The sequence below is a fragment of the Typha angustifolia genome, chromosome 1 (genome assembly GCF_048772165.1).
Source record: "Typha angustifolia cultivar Huaian chromosome 1, ASM4877216v1, whole genome shotgun sequence".
Lineage (NCBI taxonomy): Eukaryota > Viridiplantae > Streptophyta > Magnoliopsida > Poales > Typhaceae > Typha > Typha angustifolia.
The window spans coordinates 11,480,739-11,499,233 of NC_133239.1; the positions used below are offsets into that span (position 1 = coordinate 11,480,739).

At 35.3% G+C, this 18,495-nt stretch overlaps 1 protein-coding gene across 3 annotated transcripts; it reads right to left on the reverse strand.

Annotated features, from left to right (window-relative positions):
* Nucleotides 1-283: 283 nt before the first annotated feature.
* Nucleotides 284-17,430, reverse strand: LOC140758385 (E3 ubiquitin-protein ligase HOS1). 3 transcript variants are annotated; one of them, XM_073094523.1, is made up of 10 exons: nt 17,267-17,429; nt 16,053-16,440; nt 15,817-15,951; nt 15,544-15,719; nt 12,593-13,003; nt 12,354-12,512; nt 5,558-6,070; nt 5,187-5,318; nt 903-1,564; nt 284-699 (listed from the first exon to the last, which is right to left on the reverse strand). In XM_073094523.1, the coding sequence occupies exons 1-10, from the start codon at nt 17,267-17,269 to the stop codon at nt 534-536; spliced, it is 2,745 nt and encodes a 914-aa protein (XP_072950624.1). In that variant the 5' UTR covers nt 17,270-17,429; the 3' UTR covers nt 284-533. The 3 variants fall into 3 exon arrangements, with proteins under 3 accessions (XP_072950624.1, XP_072950631.1, XP_072950639.1); XM_073094530.1 differs by lacking the exon at nt 15,817-15,951 and having other exon boundaries at nt 17,267-17,430; XM_073094538.1 differs by lacking the exons at nt 16,053-16,440; nt 17,267-17,429 and having other exon boundaries at nt 15,544-15,736.
* Between the last annotated feature and the right edge of the window lie 1,065 nt (nt 17,431-18,495).

The window sequence follows — 18,495 nt, forward strand, 5'->3', positions numbered from 1 at the left end:
AATATCATGTTACTTTAGAAAATCCTGCTGGAAGAAAACAATCAATCTATGACTAGGCCATGCACAGAAATCTCCACGAATTAATGCACAATGCCTGGGCTAGTGGAATAAAGATGTCCATTATCAGTTATCAAACAAGATTCACGCCCCAGAGGTGAGGAAGTCCAGTTGATCTTTCCGAAGGCCCGTATAAAGCCCACCATTAACCTTAAACCCGAATCCTATGAATAACAGTGAATTTGGATCACAAACCATTCACACACGAAAAACCATTTAGCCTATGTATACAGCATGTCTGGAACATCACCTCAACTTAAACAAAATTTACACATCCCAGATGCTCGTTAACCATTTGATTTCATACAGGAACTGGCTTTGCTCATAAAAAGCAGGAAAGAAAGAGGAAAAGGAAGAACAGGACGGATGCTTCACCAAGGAACTAAGCTCATCCTCTCTTGACAATTTAAAAATAAAAACCAACTAGTCTAAGATTAATATCCTTGATGACCAAAGAATATTATCATGATTTAGTGTCATCTTCGGGAAAATCTAGCTCGTCTTCTGCTACCAAACTGAACCCCATCTTCCTTCTGGCAGTCAAACTTGTAGTCTTCTTCATCCTCACTTGACTCATCTGATCTCCACCTTAATCCACCTTTCATGCTTCGATGTTTAATAGGAGAATCTCTATTTTCAAAGCTACATGGAAAAAGAAGATTAGGGTTAAACTTCTCTGGACAGTTTTCTTATCGCAGTTACAGCAATAATAAGGTGAGATAATATTTAGCTCTCTTCCTTGTTTTTAAGTAAACAAAAAGCAAATAACTCATCAAACCTTTACGCATCTACATATAACAAAATTGTCCTAATGTCCTAATCTCGTTTGAAGAAATAAAGATTACCTCCGAAAGTTTACATTAGTCTCATCAATTAACTGCTTGATAGTACCATCATTGTGAGATGTACTCCAACCCTTGTTTCCACCACCTGAAGTGACTCTAGGCATAAATGGATGTGAATTCTCTGCATGAACACTTAAGTCAAACAGGTCCATCCTGGTATCCTCCTGCGTCAATCTCAAGGAGCTGGTGTTTAGTTCCTTGAAAGGTGCACACTGAGAAGGAAGTCTTTGTTTCAAATCAGCCTGCTTTCGCAGGCCTTTGACATTAAAAATATTCTTCAACTTTGAAACCTCTCCATTCTGGTCATTAGATGTTCCATCTGGAACTACTGAGTTCATCCTGGAAATAGGACTTTCTAGGGTAGCAAGAAGTCCGTGTTGGAGAATTGCAGGACCCTTGCTGCCAAATTCTGAACCAGCATTACTGCTGGGACTATAAAAGACTGTCTGATCATTAATCATTTTTGAATGAGAAGAAAGCTTTTCCTGCCGACCTACCAAAGAAGTCATGGAAGAAAATAAGGCAGGGCTTTGTGATTCATTTGAAAGATCAGATGCAAGAGGTCCAGGAACATCATGGAGAGGAAATTGGCCATCCTCTCTCTCATTTGCCGAAATCACTTTCTGCTGTTGCACCTCAGGCAGCAACTGGAGGCATTTAACCTGTCAATGAAATAGTATAAACCGTAAGAAACTGGGAACATTTTGATATAAGCTCCAATTAATTTGCTTACTCCTAAAACCACATAATTTCCTTGGAAAAGAATGTCTTGTGCATCTGTTCATAGAGTTATACTCATCCATTTAGACAGAAGATTAATTTTTAATTGGTTAACTAAAGATACAAGAACTATCCCCATTAAGATATCACAATAGCAGAACGATTTGTTGCATTAATCAAAATGATGTGTTGCATTAATCTTTGGAGGGATTTTGCAATTCATAATTCATATCTCCAGATCACAATATGATTGGCTATAAAGATCAGAAGCTTTATGCTTAGGATGTCTAGGATACTAAGATCATCTATAATAACTCTATTCAAGGATGTCAAGAAAGCTGGCTGGTCCATATCAACAAAGAAGAAGACAAATCTACATAATCCACTAATGGGCTGTTGGAATCCAACAAAAGAGAGAAAATAGATAATCTCAAAATCTCAAAATATTCATCAAAATTCAAATGATAACATAATAAGTATTTATATAGGCAAACCCTGAAAAGGAGAAAATATTAAAAACCTAACAAACAAAAGACTAAAATATTTTCATGTAAAAATCTTTCCCTCACGCCTTCCAACCAAAGCCTTACTAGATGAGCTACCCTCCTGCGTCTACGTGATGTTTAAATGTGGTACCTGTACCAACTCTCTCGAGGTGGGAGAAACTCGACTCTATCGAGTGGGGCTAAGGACGGCTCTGGTAAAACTACTAGAGGTCAGGATCTAACTGGTAAACCTCCTCACGCGTGATCCACATGCTATCAGACTTTGAGCAGTCTCTACATTGGACCAAGTCCATTAGTGTTAGATGTTACCTATTCATCCAAAATAGTATCTATTTTTTCTTTGTGGATGAAGGACAAGCGGCAAGGTCTAAAGCATGTATATCTGGAGGGGTGAAAGTAGCTGTATCATAAAGATAATTGGGGATAGTTACAAGAGGTTTATAGGCTTTTTAAATTTTCGATATTAAAAGTGGAACTAATACCATAATCAGACATAAGTATTAGGTCCTAACACATTTCAAAATCTAAATATGTCTAGCACTACAAGCTTGCAATGATATCAAAAGGTCTAAAGGTTTTCGAGCTTTATACCCATGGACAATCTCAAATGGACTCATGCCTATAAACCTATTATTGGAGTTGTTATATGTAAATTGCGCTATAGGAAGAATAGAATCCCAAATTTATTATGATGACCTACAAGACAGCATAAAAGATTTCCCAGGCTACGGTTGACAATCTCAATTTGACCGTCATTTGAGGATGATAAACTATCAAAAGTTTCAGTTTTGTGCCTACCATATGCCACAATTTTTCAGAAAATAACTTATAAATCAAACATCCCAATCAAACACAATAATTTTAGGTAAACCATATAGTTTTTTTATTAGATGGTCAAAATAGAGTTTCGCAATGTTTGAAGCATCAAAGATTTTAGCACCCAGAATGAAATGAACCATTTAGAAAAACGGTCTACAACCACAAAGATAGAGTCATGCTTGCAAAATGTATGTGGTAAACCAAATACAAAATCCATACTCACATCTTGCCATAGGTGATTTGGTATAGGAAGTGGAGTGTATAGGCCAAGGTTTTGTTTATGATATTTGACCAATTGACAAACACGACATCGACTAATTATCTTGGCTACATCACGTTTGAAACTGGCCAATAAAATTGGCATTTCACTTCTTCAATAGTTTTATTTGATCCAAAGGCTACTAACGTGAATCTCCCAAACTAAAAAATCACATACAAATGTATAGGGTATGCAAAGCTTATTGGTCTTAAACAAATACGAGATAATTCTCTTTTCACCTCCTAGAATATTACCCTTTTCTACCCCCTAAACTATTGAAAGTATCTCACCCCCTTGATGTTGTAAACAAAATCGGTGAAATGACTAAATTCCCCCTTTACTTATAACGGCAGGAGAGTTCGTGGCTTATCTAATAAAATACATTTTAATTTTCTTTATAAATTCCTTCAATTGCCCCCAACTCCTTTTCTTCCTTCTCCAGCAGCAATGGATCTACCCCAACTTCATCGAATTTGAGCCCAACTCAGCCATGGGAGGGAGGTAGTTGGAGTTGCCCTTCCCAACATCCTGCCTGTCTAATCTCTGAACCCTATTCTTCTTCCTTTCTCCTAAAATATCACTTTTTTATACCCAAATCTTTAGATTGGATCTTTAGTGGTTTTTTACAATAGTTTAGATGGTGGGGAAGATGATAGTGATAGAGTATTTGATGGGAATATTAGAATCTTTGAAGGGGGGAGTGCGATAGTGAGAGTACTAGAAGGAATTAGAGATAACTCTGCACTGCAATCTATAGTGCTTCTTGGACTGCACAACACCTACTGTGGCAACCCAAATAAATCCAAAGGTGTTCTTTCTCAAAGCCATCTTTTTCTTGTTCTTGTTCATTTTTTTTCTAATTCTTCTCTCTTTTCCTTCTTTGTTCTCCTCTATGTTTCCTTTCATTTTCTCTTTGATGCTGTAGTTGATATTTCTCTTTTTCTATTTCACTTTGGTAGATCTACTTTTTTAAATCATTGAATAAACATCGCATTTTTATTTTAGGGAATTTTACAATCTACCTTACAATTTACTTATTTTGTAATTCACACCCCATCTTTAATGACTTTATAACCTAACTCCTTTTTTCCTATAATTTTATTTAACTAAGTTAACTTAAACAGTACCAACAAAAGAATATTCTATTATAATATACTAAATAATTTATAAAATACCAAAATTATTCATGTCTTCTTCATCCTCTCATTCTCTTCCATCTTTCCTATCATAGTCACCACCTGATCAAGTCGCTCCATCTTCTCCGACGAACACTCGATCAGAGCAAGTAGAAGAAGAGGGGGAAGAAGAAAAAGAAGAAGATGACGGAAATGAAGAAGAAGAAGAATATGAGAAACTTGGCATTGTCGCTCAGGGAGGAATCCAAGCTTCCTTGAGTATGGTGATGCATAAACTTACTTGAGTATGGTGATGCATAATATTGTAGTAAGAGAGAACATCCACTCAACCTTTTCCACGTAGACCACAATATCTCCTAGAAACCACTGTATTAATTAAGTATGAGGACTTCTATCTGATATAAGCCAACACCGATTGGTTAAATATAAAAACTGATTAGTATTTGCAATTCACATATTAGCCAAAATGGACTCTTGATGGATGCATTGCAATGTTGCTTGTCTTCATCCTAGCCTCCTAGGAAAGGTTCTTCACATCCTTGTTAAAGTTGCTGCAGCATTGCCATCACTTCTGCTGATTCAGTTGAGGGTGTCAATGGTACATGTATGAGTTATTTCATGTCTTAGTTATATGCTACCAATAACTGGATATCAAGCTGACAAATAACAAAAGCAGATAGTATCAATTTCTAAACTAAGCTTAAATGAAATAAATATTGCTTCAAATATGCTGTAACACAAGTAGCACAAGGTATAAAACCTATATTAAGACAACCAGATAAGTATTCTGTATTCAATGTACAAACAGTTTCAAAGAATGTGCAGAAGGCATTGATAAACTTACAACCAAGCCTTGCCTCCATTGGGCTATCAATCTTATCCTGGAAGCAATATCCTCACTAGCAATTTCCAAGGTACTTGACTCCGAGTTCTGAAGTGTATGATCAACTCGATATGCTTCTGAATATCGATAACGCTGACATGGAATGAAACAAACATATGATATCATTAAGTTTCCTTATAAAAGAAGCCAGTAAAGAGCAAACATACAATTTAGTGGGTATTAGATTAGAGTCATGAATCCAAGGTTACCGTTAAAAGAAACAGAATAAGAACTATAATTCAATTTTCCAGGTTTATACATTAAAGTGTTCCAAAGAGGCAAATACCTAGAGAAATCATGAAGAATTGCAAATGTGAAAACCTTCAAATTACCTGGAGATAGAACACCACAAGAAGACTACCATATATTGTTGACGGGCTTTGCTGTGCATGGTCAAAAAGACACTTGTGGAGGTACTTCTCTTCATCAGAGTTCCAAGGCAACTCAATCATTCTATCTACGAGGTTTCTCCGCATACAGAGGTAACATATTTCAGTCACCAAGACTTCAACATGATATATCCAAGAATCTGATTTTTCTATGTTGGTCAGTGCTACATGCTTTGATTTCTCTTCTTTAACTCTGGAGCAGTATATCCTATGATATATAAATGCTTCTGTTAAAAGCCCACATTCTATTCTGACACGCACAGCAGTAACTGCCTCACCAAGAGAAGGAAACTGTGAATCATCATGCCTAATATTTGCACTAGAGAAGAAGTCATCTCGCCCGGTGCACCGCAGAACAGTCAGTGCCACATCAGGGCACTGACGTTCCAATAAAACTTGTGCTATCTTTGGATGTGTTTCTGGGCCAGCAATCTCTGGAAGAAGACGGCTGGCTTCCTGCCATATAAAATAACCGAAATATGTAGGTTAATCCTATACATCATTGGACATTAAAACAAAGATCCTGAAATCTCACAATAGTATTGCCTATCATCCACAACAACATACTCTATAAGGGCAAGATTATCAGGCAAAAATTTGAACTACGAGGCAGCCAGAAATTATTTCCTGAACCAAAATGATAGATTTACAATAATTGATGTGGATATATAAAATATTACACCAAACAGCCCTATTACAATTGACGAAAAATAACCTGATCCAATCTCAAAGAGACTGATCAAAGTTTGCAATGAGATGATGGGTTCTAATTTATCATAATTTGTAGGTGCCTACTATTTCATATTAAGTCTAGTACAGCTTGTTATAATTGTGTTGAATGGTTGAGAGGAATGTACTTGAATTGACTGTAATTTTATGAATAATGATTTTTTTGACCTTTCAGCATGGACTCATTTTCTTCTAGTATCATACAAGACGCTTCTTCAAATAAGTGTCATGTAATTCTTGGTTCAATATATTGAAGTCCATTCCGCACTTGTGTTCTCTTATAAAGATTTTGCCTCTAATATATAGGGGCATTAATTGCATTGCCTCCAGATAGTCCGCCCACATGTTGCATTATATCCAAATGGAGGACTCGATTGCATCTTCATTGTCTGGTAGTTTATCCAGAGAAATAAAGAAATAAATTAAAAAATTATATACCGGATCGTCAAAGTTTGTCAGAGCTAAATCTTTTCATAAGAGAAATAATGGTTATGTGGTAAACTAGGGTATAGATCTCTTCGTCGGAGTTGCCGGTATATAATTTTTCTCTCCTTACCACAATCCCATAGTTTATCTAGGCCACTGGACGAAATCAGCCGCTCGAGAAAACGATATTTATTGGTCCTATCAGCCGCTCTTATCGAATCAAACTATTTTTTAATTATGTAAAATTCTAAATATTATATAAAAATATAAAAACTAAAAAAATACTCACTAAAAACTATGATAAAATTTGAGCTAGATTTGATAAATTACTATACTTGTAAATTACTAGTGTAGAAGCAAAATAAAGAGAGATCTATTTCTATTTACTATTGTTTTGCAATAGTAAGAAAGGTGAGTTGAAAAATGGGTGAGAATGAGAGATAAGAGAAATGGAAAAAAAAAATTATCTGAGTTCATTAGACTGCGGAGTACTCGAGTTGACTTAGGTATAGGGTGGGAAGAGAGAGTGAGAGATAGAGACTAAAAGCTAAAAACTTTAAAGAAGTCAATTTAGGACATCAATAGCTGACATTCCCCAAGTTGGATCTATTTAATCTTTAAAATACTCATTTTGATCAGCTTAATCCGATAAGGCCAAAACTAGCTAATCCCAAACAGAAACTAGTCACTATAGTGGTTTCAAATAAGGATCGGGATCGGCTATGACCGATCCCTATCCATTTCGACAGATCTGTCTCGAGTTTGACTAAAACTGGGATCCATATCTTAAACTAGTTTAAGAATAATGGGTGTTTGGTTGTAAACTATGAAAAAGTAAAATTTGTGATGATTTTGGAAGAAAATTGATTACATATTAATGTTAATTGATAAAAATATGCTTTGCTCTTTAACTTTGAAGTATGTTAGTACCAAAATATTTTTATTAAATTTTTGTTTTTTGAAATAAATCAAAATGTTTGGTGCTTACAAAACTAAAGTCTGCATGGTTGTGGGCTTAAGGCTTATAAGCCTACAACTATTAAAAGATGTTGTATTGTGTGTTATTTTTTTAAGTTTTAAAGACTTGTAAGGCTGCAACCACTAAAGTTAGATTTTTCTCTGGCAACCATTAAAAAATTGTTATATTGTTATTAATTTGGCGTGGCATGAAAAAATGAAAAATATTTATTTTTAAAAAAGAATAAGGATATGTCATTTAAATAGTACCAAAATATTATTACTAAACTTGTAAAATATAAATGTCATTTTAGGGGTCAATTTGCAATGTTATTGGAATTCAAATTTAAACTAATTTTTTTACTTTCTCATTTGTTTGGGAGAACTTGATTAGAGATAAAATAATAATTAATTACTGAAAATGGTTAGGGGTCCCTAGCCAAATTTAGGGACTAGTAGAACTTTGGGTGGGATTTGCAATACTAGTAGAATGTCCGGTGGGATTTGCATGTATCAACTATCAACAAGAAAATTAAATGGAATAATCGAGGAAATTTATTAAAAACACCCTACATTTTGCCCAGTGGTTTAAAAGCAATTTTGGCAGCCACCATGGTAGGCTTGCGCACTATCCTCTCTTGTACTGCTCTCTCTCTCTCTCTCGCGTGCGGGTGCTAAAACCAAGCCCCTCTTTTGATCGTCCCTTCCACGTCCTCTCTGGCTCTCCAATCCACGACTGACGGCAGCGAGCGGCAACTAGTAGCTAGGCAGCTAAGCCGGCGGCTTGCAGCAACGTGCCGCAACGATGACGAACAATTATGGACAACAATCATCGAGCGGATGATATGATCCCCTTTCCCCCCTCTCTCTCTTACTATCTCCCTCTCTCTCTCTTATTCTTTCGCACCAAACTTTTTTTCCTATTTTCAATTTTTTCTTAATCCGTTAATACTTATTACTTAAATGTTACGCTACAGTTAGATAAATTAACTGAAGTAATTATTGATTATGTTTTCATTGTTTATCAATAATCAGTTAATCTGTTGAATTATATTTTAAACTTTTTTCTTAACTTGTTGAACATTGATTGCTAATTTATTTTTCTATTGATTGCAATGCTTTAAAAGGCGGCTGCGAGTGGCCTAGTCACCTCACTGCCTAGTGCCTAGGCAGAAGGCGAGCACCAAGGCAAACGACAATACGATCTAGCATATTTAATATATAAAATATTATAAATAATTATATATGATTTTATATATATTATATGTAAATTTTATTAGACTAATTCACATTAATCAAATTAAATTATACTATTAGAATTCAGAACTTATACAGCAAATATGTTTAGGCAGCATCGACAAGCTCAGTAATTAGAGAAGATGAGAGCCTTTTCTCCAACAGCAAGATAGGAAAGATAACTAGGCCCCTACTCTACCATCAGTCACTCTCACTCAACATCATTTCTCTCCTCGGCCTAGTTGAAGAAATTGGAGATCAGACCAAGGGCCCAAGCTTGAGAGAAAATGAGATAATAGAGAGACTCACCGTTCGGCCAACCCTATGTGTCACTCTCCTCAGCCCTGCCCTCATGTGTTGCTCCCCTTAGTCCAGCCTTTGTTTGTCGCTCACCATCATGAGACGCACGTCGTCAAAGTGCCAGTCACCGTCATGTAATGCTCGCCGACATACGTTGCTCGTCGCCCGCTGCTTGCCATCCACCGTTGAGAGAGAAAGAGCTTGAGAGAGGAAGGATAGAGAAAAACTATGAATTTAGGGCTCGCTTACCAGCACAGCTGCCAAAAACGCTTTTCAAAACATTGGTTGATATTTAAATTTTTTAATCTATTAAATGTTTTTCTAAAGGAAAATATGTTGATTAACAATGAAGAATTACTGAATTAGTTTCTTAATTTGTTGATTGGATTGTTATTTGTTAAATTTGTTTACCGATTTAAATGTGAATAAAGTAATAAACTGCAGGAAGTAATAAGTAATTAGTTACTGATTACTTATTACTATTTTTAATTTTTTATTATTTTTAAATTAGTAATTAGTTACTGAATTGCTGTCTTCTAAATTCTATATAGTTAATTAGTTATTAATTTTTAAAATGTGAATTACTAAATCAATCAGGGTTTTGAAAAGCAATTTTGGCTGCCACCTTGGCGGGGCGGCACACCGGCCGCCCCACTAACCTAGTATGCGCCCATACTAGGCGTTTACTGTTCCTTGGCAGGCCGACTTGTCGGGCTTTGCGGGTCGGGTGGAGAGAACAGATTGAGCAAAACTAGTTAAGTTAACAAAAGAATACCTTTATTCTCCATTTGATCTCCAACGAGCCCTAGATCCGTAATCTCTCTCCATCCCTTCTCTCTCAAGCTCTTCCTCAATGGTGGACGACAAGCGGCGGGCACTGAGCAGCGTATGTCAGTGAGCATTGCATGACGATGACCGGCACATGACGGCGACTAGCGCATGACAGCTTATGTCACATGATGGTGAGTGGTGCACGAGGGCTGGGCTAAGAAGAGCAGCACACAAGGGCAAGGTTGAAGAGAGCGATGCATGGGGGTTGGTTTGGTGGGCAAGTGTCTCTCTATTCTCTTTCTATTCTCTCACTCTCTCTCTCTCTCAAGTTTGAGCTCTTGGCCAGATCAATATCTTCAACTAAGCTAAGGAGAGAGATAATATTGAGTGAAATGAGTGATTGATGGCCTTTTCTATCTTGCTGTTAGAGAAAACACCCTCATATAATTACTGAATTTGCCATCGTAATAGGATGCTGCCTAAACTTATTTGTTGTATAAATGCTGAATAGTGTGAATCTACTAGTATAATTTAATTTGAAAAATGTGAAGTAGACTAATCAAATTTATATTAATATATATTATATCATACATATCATTTTTAATTTTTTATATATTAAAAATGTTAGACCACCTTGTCATACGCCTAGACACTAGGCAGTGGGATGACCGCCCACCACCAGCAGTCGCTTTTCAAAATATTGGAATTAATTAGAGGAAGTAATCAGTAGTTAGTTACTGATTATTCTTTTTACTGAAGTAAAACAGTAATTAGTTACTATTTTTAAATTTGAAATGTGAATTATCAATAATATCTATTTTTTTAACTAATTTCATTTATAGATAGTCGTATATGGCCATTAATTCCTTTCAAATAGCGTTTGTGGCTAGGTCAACATCATCTGAATTTTTTGTGCATGTTGGCTCTAATAATCCAGAATAGCAATATGGATATCTTCCAAATAAAAATGATACTAACACCACATATTTGGAGAAAGGGAAAATCTAAAAAGTTTGGATGTTGGAAGTAAAAAAATAAGTAACAGTCCTTTAGATAAATACACATCTATTGAACCAGAAGTTACAATTAGAAAGTAGAAAAAGATGGCACAGACAAACATAAAAGATACTTTTGCAAAAGAACGAAGAGATAGTGTTATAACTATCTATTAAGAGAACTAACACATGGTATTTTTCGAGGCATTAAAAGCCAAGACTTTAAATATCAGAATCGAGATTGAAATTAACCACCCAAAGAAACAATACAAATCGATAGTATCAATTGCCTTTATAGGTCGATGTGGTATCAGACTATTCTAAAAATTATACAAAAAAATAAAAATGACAAAACATGACAAAAAATAAGAAAATAAAAATTATTCACATATAAAGTCTAAAATCTAAAAAAATACTAACTTACCAAAATCCATGATAAATTCTAAGTTGAATATCTTTATGCTTATAAATTACTACTACAGAAATGAGATGAATAGAAATATGTCCCTTTTCATAATTGTTCTGTAGCAATAAGCGAGGGAGAGAGAAAGGGGGAGTTAAATAATGGAAGAAAGAAAGAAACGAAAAAAAAGAGAAAAAATGCTCACCCAAGTTCACTAGAGTGTGAAGTCACCATATCAGCAGCCATATGAGCTCGATGAAGTGTCGAAAAAGTGTGAGAAAAAGAGGAGTATGTGTGTGTGAGGGTGAGAGAGAGAGTGAGTAAAAGTTAAAATAAGGCAACTAGCAACATCAATCCCCCCCCAAGTCCCAAGAGTAATGGGAATTTCAATCATCGGGATTCAGGGAAAAGGACTATATTCTTTGCTCTTTCATCACTACAACATAGTTCAGGCACCTACCACAAGAACATAGTGCTTAAAAGTTAGAAGAGTATTCTCAATGAATGAGTCATGTTTTTGTTCTATCAGGTTTGACAACGTTGAGTTTTTCATTTAAATGTTTCTAGGTCAACTGTCTGGTTTCTTTCTTAACATGGAGTAATCAAAATAAAAAAGAAAAAATTTATTAATAAATCTCTAACCAATTAAACTAGCAGGCAGACTAACAAGGACATAAACCAGCAATGAACAATACATAGATAGTAAGATTCCAAGCAAAGAGGGAATCTGCGGGAGAAAACACTGTAGAACAAAATCATAATACTTCTACAATTGTTCATTAGTTCTTACTCTAATGTTTTAGAACGCTCTTAATATATATCTACTGGTATAAATGTTGCTCATATGAATAATATCATGCATAATTGCATCATGTCCACAAATCAAAGAAACAGAAGGAAAACAAAAGCAAGTAAATATTACCTGTAGAGCCTCAAATGTATGATCATCCAGTAGAAAGAAAACTAAAGATTCAAGTACTGAATGCCTAGTTATTCCAAAGGTTGCAGAAAAATCATGGATTAGATATTGCCATTCCACATCAGGCCTACTCCAATGTCGATCAAACAGATAGTATAATAACTGCAAGCAAATTAGGGAAAAACTTGGAAAAGATTCTACAGGCAACAAAATCTGTTCAAGATAATAATGTTGAAGGATACTATTGCTTGTTTAGCAACCACCGTATCAGATATTCCATGTAAAAATAGTACATCAGCAGCGGTTCGCAAACTTTTAAAAGGATATCCATTTCTGTTGGCCTCATCTATCTTGGACAAGAAGAGTGATGGTGAATTTTCATCTTGTAAAGATGAGATATCAACATCATCTACTCTTTCCTTGATGTAACTCTGCTCTATTCTAAGATTTGCCAATGCCTGCTCAATGAAAAGTATGGTGCCATTGGGACCAAAAGAATCTCTCATATTATTTGAATAGTCAGGCCATGCTCGCCTAACTGCTTCTAACTTTCTTTCAAGTACATGCAATTTCCATGATGCAACATTAGGAAAGCGTGACTGAACACCCTCCAGAAACTGATGACGAATACACCAAATCATAACTTCCAAATGCTGGAAAACAAATTGAAATGCAGAAGACTTCATGAGACAATATCAGAACTCTTAAAAGTTTCCAAATTCTAAAACTCTGCAAAAACTTCCAAAAATAAAAGTAGCACTACATTAGTTTCTGCCTCAAGGCGGCGCAAGGCATTGCTGCAAATTCCAAGTCCAAGTTATTTATCAAGGAAAGGGGCTTTTTTTCTTAAATAGTAAAAGCAGGCAGATAGTTTTCATCCAAAAATACCCCATTTCAGTCTATTTTATTTCACCCACTATTTAATTTTGTGAAGAAATAAGTTTTGATGATGACTCATACAAAGATTTTAATTGCTGTCATCTTATTATCCATTTTTTAATAACTCATGGAGAATTAGCACATTTTCAAATTAAAACTCTGATTAGATTTAACCTCAAGCACATTAGTGTTGAAGGCTAGTTAAATACACTTAGATACTTTATTGGTCATGTTTCCCATTCAAGAATAACATAAGAATATATACAACTTTCTAAGGTGCAAGGATTATTTAAACATCACACCTGTTAACATAAACTAGAGATTGTGCTTCATCAGCTCATGTGGATTCCCTTGCTACACTATTGATCTGTTATTTGGCTGAATTATTCTTACTTGTTAAGTCTGTGATCAGAAAGGCTGATCTATGTTTATTCGTCAAGATACAATGGTCAGATGTGAAATATAGTATACTAAGCTGTAACTCTCAGTGAGATGAAACCATTTTTCTGTCTTCTTCTACCCTTTTTCCTATTTCATTCTTTCTTTTCTACACCTTGTTTGGATGGATAGAATAGGAAAAAATAATAGAGAAGAGTAAAAAAAAGTCGGAAGAGAATAATTTTCTTTGGATTGAAATTTTTAGGAGAGATGTGAAGAAATGAAGAGAAAGGGAGAGGAAAAAAGAATCTTACGGTCACTTTTTTCTCTCCCACTATATTTGATGGAGAGAATAGGAGACAGAAAGTCAGGAGAGAATATTTCTCTCCTGTTTAGATTTAATATTTAGGAGAGAAAAAATAGCCTCTACAGTCACTTTCTTTTCTCTCCAAAAGTGGAGAGACGAGGAGAGAAAAGAATATACAAACTATTTTTATATTTTAATATTCCAAATATGCTCTTATTCTATTATACTATTTAGTTGATATTTTAGGATTCCATTAACAAATTTTAAAAATTATAAACATAAGTCATGACATATCTAATTAGATTAGATCAGATTAGATTATGTTCAAACAAATTAATTACGATACCATAATCTCAAAAAATCTAGTGTGCATACTCTCTTTGCCATGCACATAATCCAAGGCCTATTATACTATTATAACCACTAAGTATCATTTTTCTGGATAGCCGATCCCGATACGGAGTTTTGGAACCTTGATCCAAACAAGACAAGAGAAAGTTATTTTTTTCTTCTTTCTCTTCTCTTCTCTTCTCTTCTATCCTCTTCTCTTCTCCCCTATTTTTCCATCCAAATAGTGCAAAAGCGGAGAGAAAAGAAAATGCAGACTATTTCTATTTTAACATTCCAAATATGCCCTATTCTATTATACTATTTACTTAATCTTTTGAGATTTTATTAACAAATTTAAAGGAGAATAGTTAAATATTAGATATTATAGTTTATGTCAGATATTATAGCTTATGGATATTGTAACTTATTTATGTTACTTTATTTATTTAAAGGAATAATCTAGTGGATATTATAACTTGTGCTGGTTTATCTATTAGATAAAGGGTATGATGGTAAACATGTTCTTTTATGATCTTTTTTTCCTTAAACCAAAAAGAGTAAACTTATTCTCCTCTCCATTACCTCCAAGCAAGATGAAATAGAGCTTATTTCTATTCTTCTCTTCTCTTCTCTTCATTTCTCTCCTATTCTCTTCATCCAAACACTCTCCCACCTTCAAGTGGAGGGTTATCATCTCCCCAACAGTTGGGTGGCTCTCTTCTTTACCCTGGCATTTTGTTGATTTCCTTAAGCAAATGTGACTCTAGAATTGGTCCCAACTACCAAGACAATGGACTCTCACTGAAGTAATCTACTTTACACTAGGTCAGACTTTGATCTCCATTCAGATCTTCATGTGCTTTTGGACAACTATGGCCAGATTTAATTGGGATAAAAAAAAGTTAAGTAGAAGAAGAAGCTAGATGCCCTAACATATTGCTGAATATAAGTACTTTAAACATTGTCATAAAATAGTTAGGTAAGATCGTAAGGGACATTTAATGTATGAGAATAAAATAGAAGATTCACTCGCATATACTCCTCTATACATACTACCAAAATTGACGAGCAGAAGCTAATCTTGAGAAAGTTATGTATATGAAGGATCTAATCATAATAGTCATAATGAAGTTGATCAATAAAGATGAAAATATAATTCCCAGTTGTGCAATATTTTTTCTTCATCAGCTTGTGCATATGTAGTGAAGGAAGCATGTCCCTAAATATAAAAAATAATGAACAGGAAAAAGATATTTTTCAAGCAATGTTATAGTAGTTAGCTAGTCTGCAGAACTATACCTGCTTTGCCTTCATTGTACTCTCTAAGAGCTGATGCAAGTCATGAACTTGAGCGGCAACAGTTTCCTTAAATGACAGAACCATAATTTCAAGAACACTAGAAATGCCAGTTAATTGCATGGCAAACTTTTGAAATAAATCCAACTTGGATTTCATTTCTTGGACTCCAACTCCATCTGTACTGTTGTCAAGGCTTATTCCATTAAGAGTTAAAAGAGAGAACATACGATGCTTTCCTCAGGCTAAGAATTTTTCTAAACCACTTTAGGATACACAAGTCATGAAGACCAAAAATTAGGTTCTCAAGCGTTCGCTTGCACCAGTCTTTGATGACTACTTCATCTAGAAGAAAAGCAAGAACAGGATCACTTGACACTGCATTCTCATCCATACAAATATCTGTAACATCTTGCATTTTGTCAAGGTAAAACTAAAGAACTTATAGAAGAAAAAAGAATGTACATAAGCGGAGTATCTGCAACATTATTTCCCTTAATGGTAAAGGATACAGTGGCAAATCAGAGAGACAAGATTATTCTCCAGTGCAACATCAAACAGAGAATATAGACGTTGAATATCAGTCATGACATGATTCCTGCTGTCCTTTTCTTGAAACATATCATCTTGGTTTTTAGATATAAGACCAGCATCTATACATTTATAGTAGAGACGAAGTCGCACTCTACTTCCAGCTGTAGGTATGGATGTTCTACAAATTGGGCATACATCACATCTCTGACAGCATTCTGCGCATAAAGAGGCATGCCCACAGGAGGTGAGCACATGTTGCACATAACGTCCACAGCTACTCAAATCTCTAGTTGCCCGGCAGCGCTCAATTTTGGCCTCATTGCATAGTTCAATTAAATCTATAGATGCCAAGTGCTCCAACGCATCCTAATATTAGAAGCACTATTAGGCCAAGCATGTTTAGAATGTATCTTAAATATTTAGACAATTAGAGAAGCACATGGTTGGAATTCCTGATAATTCAAACTGTTAAAGCATAAACAACAAATTTACAATATCAAAATATATCCACTAGCAAAATGATGAATTTACCACAAATAAGTTACAATAAATATAACTATATTCTATATATCATTTCAGAAAAGATGAAACAACAGTGAAAGCAATGTTTTGAAAAGCGCCCACAATATGCGGGGAGTCACCCCACTACATAGCTCGTATTTGTGCATGCAGTCTAGAATTTTAATGTTAAAAATATAATATATGATGCCATATATACATATGCAAGATTGTATTAGTGTAATACACTAATATATGTGTAAAACTGTAAATGCAGTAAACAAATAACATTATCACCATCAAATTACACTAACTCGCACTATGACACATACACATCAATTCACACACTATTACACTAAATTCAAATAATCAAATCAGAGTAAATTACACTATTTTCACATAATCACATTAATTAACATTATCTATGTGATTCATCGCGCAGTGGTTGGAAGTGGTGGAGAATGGTAGAGCCAGAGAGAGGGAGACAGGTAGAGAGAGGAGGAGGTGGTGGAGACCGGCAGGAGAGAGAAAGAGAGAACGTGACAAGATAGGAGGTGTCGGTCTGCCAGAGAGAGAGGGAGAGAACAATAGTAAGAAAGGTACAAGGCAGCGGGAGATAGAAAGAAATGGGAGGGGTGTGTTTGTAGAGGAGACGGTGGGTGAGAAGGAGAACGGCAGGAGGGAGAACACTAACCATCGAGAAGCGAGACACCAGCACCGCCGAGATAAGAGCCCACCGTCGAGAGGAGAGAGACCACCGCCGCCAACAGGAGAGAGGAAAAAGGGAATCGTTGAATTGGGATTTAGGTTAGATATTTGGTGAGTGCCCCGAGCGGTGTTTTGGTGTTTTGAAAAGTTTCAATGACACCGCTTAGTAGAAGTCGAACCGAGACTCCGAGCTCAGATGAAGATTGAATTGAAATTAATTTCGAGCTAAACATAGAATAAGCTTGAATAAAAATAATTTTAATTCGAGCTAAGATTTTGCAGTTTTTTCTTGTGCAGTACCTCGACGTGACATGAGCGTGAACAAGGTTTCTTCCCTGCTGGAGCCGATTTGTGCTCGTGGTCAGCTCGAGTCTAGGTAAGCTGATTGGTAAGCAGTGAGTCTATTCAAATTTAAAAGCATAAGAACGAATATAGTAATATTTTAGTATCGCAGTCTGATATATGTATTAGCGATGGGGTAACGCCCATCCCAAGTACACACCTAAAGTCTAAACTCTTATCATTATTAGTAAGTCAATTAGTACACATAATCAGCTTTCGGATAAACTAGACTAGTTTTTAAATTTTAATAATTATATATTAAAATTTTGATATTATTAATAATAGAGTTAACAATTGCTTCTTTCCATCTCACAAAATGTTGACAAGCATAATTGAATATGTTTCAAGAGCCACAAGTTAGTGCAATTCATCCGATGTAAGCTATGCAGTTATAGCTATTGCTTCAACAATTAACGTTTAATTTGTAACAGTCACATCTATAACTTGCAATGATAGTAATGTTATTAGTTTTGCCCCTACCAATTTGAATTGATCCATAGAAAAGCCATTACAGTTAACCTTGATCCAGCCTATAGGAGAGCATATTGGAGTAGTAGCTAGAGTTGGGATTGATTTCATACATCTGACAGATAACTTAGCATAATAATCATTTGTTAAAGATAATGTACGACAGCCAAAGATCAGTCATGTTGTAAACATGCAAGCTTCAGAATTTCGGACCGGTCTATTCTTAATGTCCTTTATTTTTCATTAATCTCTGTTGTTCATTTGGAGTATTGTTTCTTCTTGCTTCTCTAATATTTATGGACTTGTTTCTCAACTCTGAAATTCGCTCGTGGCAAGCTCGTGTCTCAAAAGGGAAGGATTTAAGACAAGTACAACTGCCCTTTCCGTACTAGCTGAAAATACTAG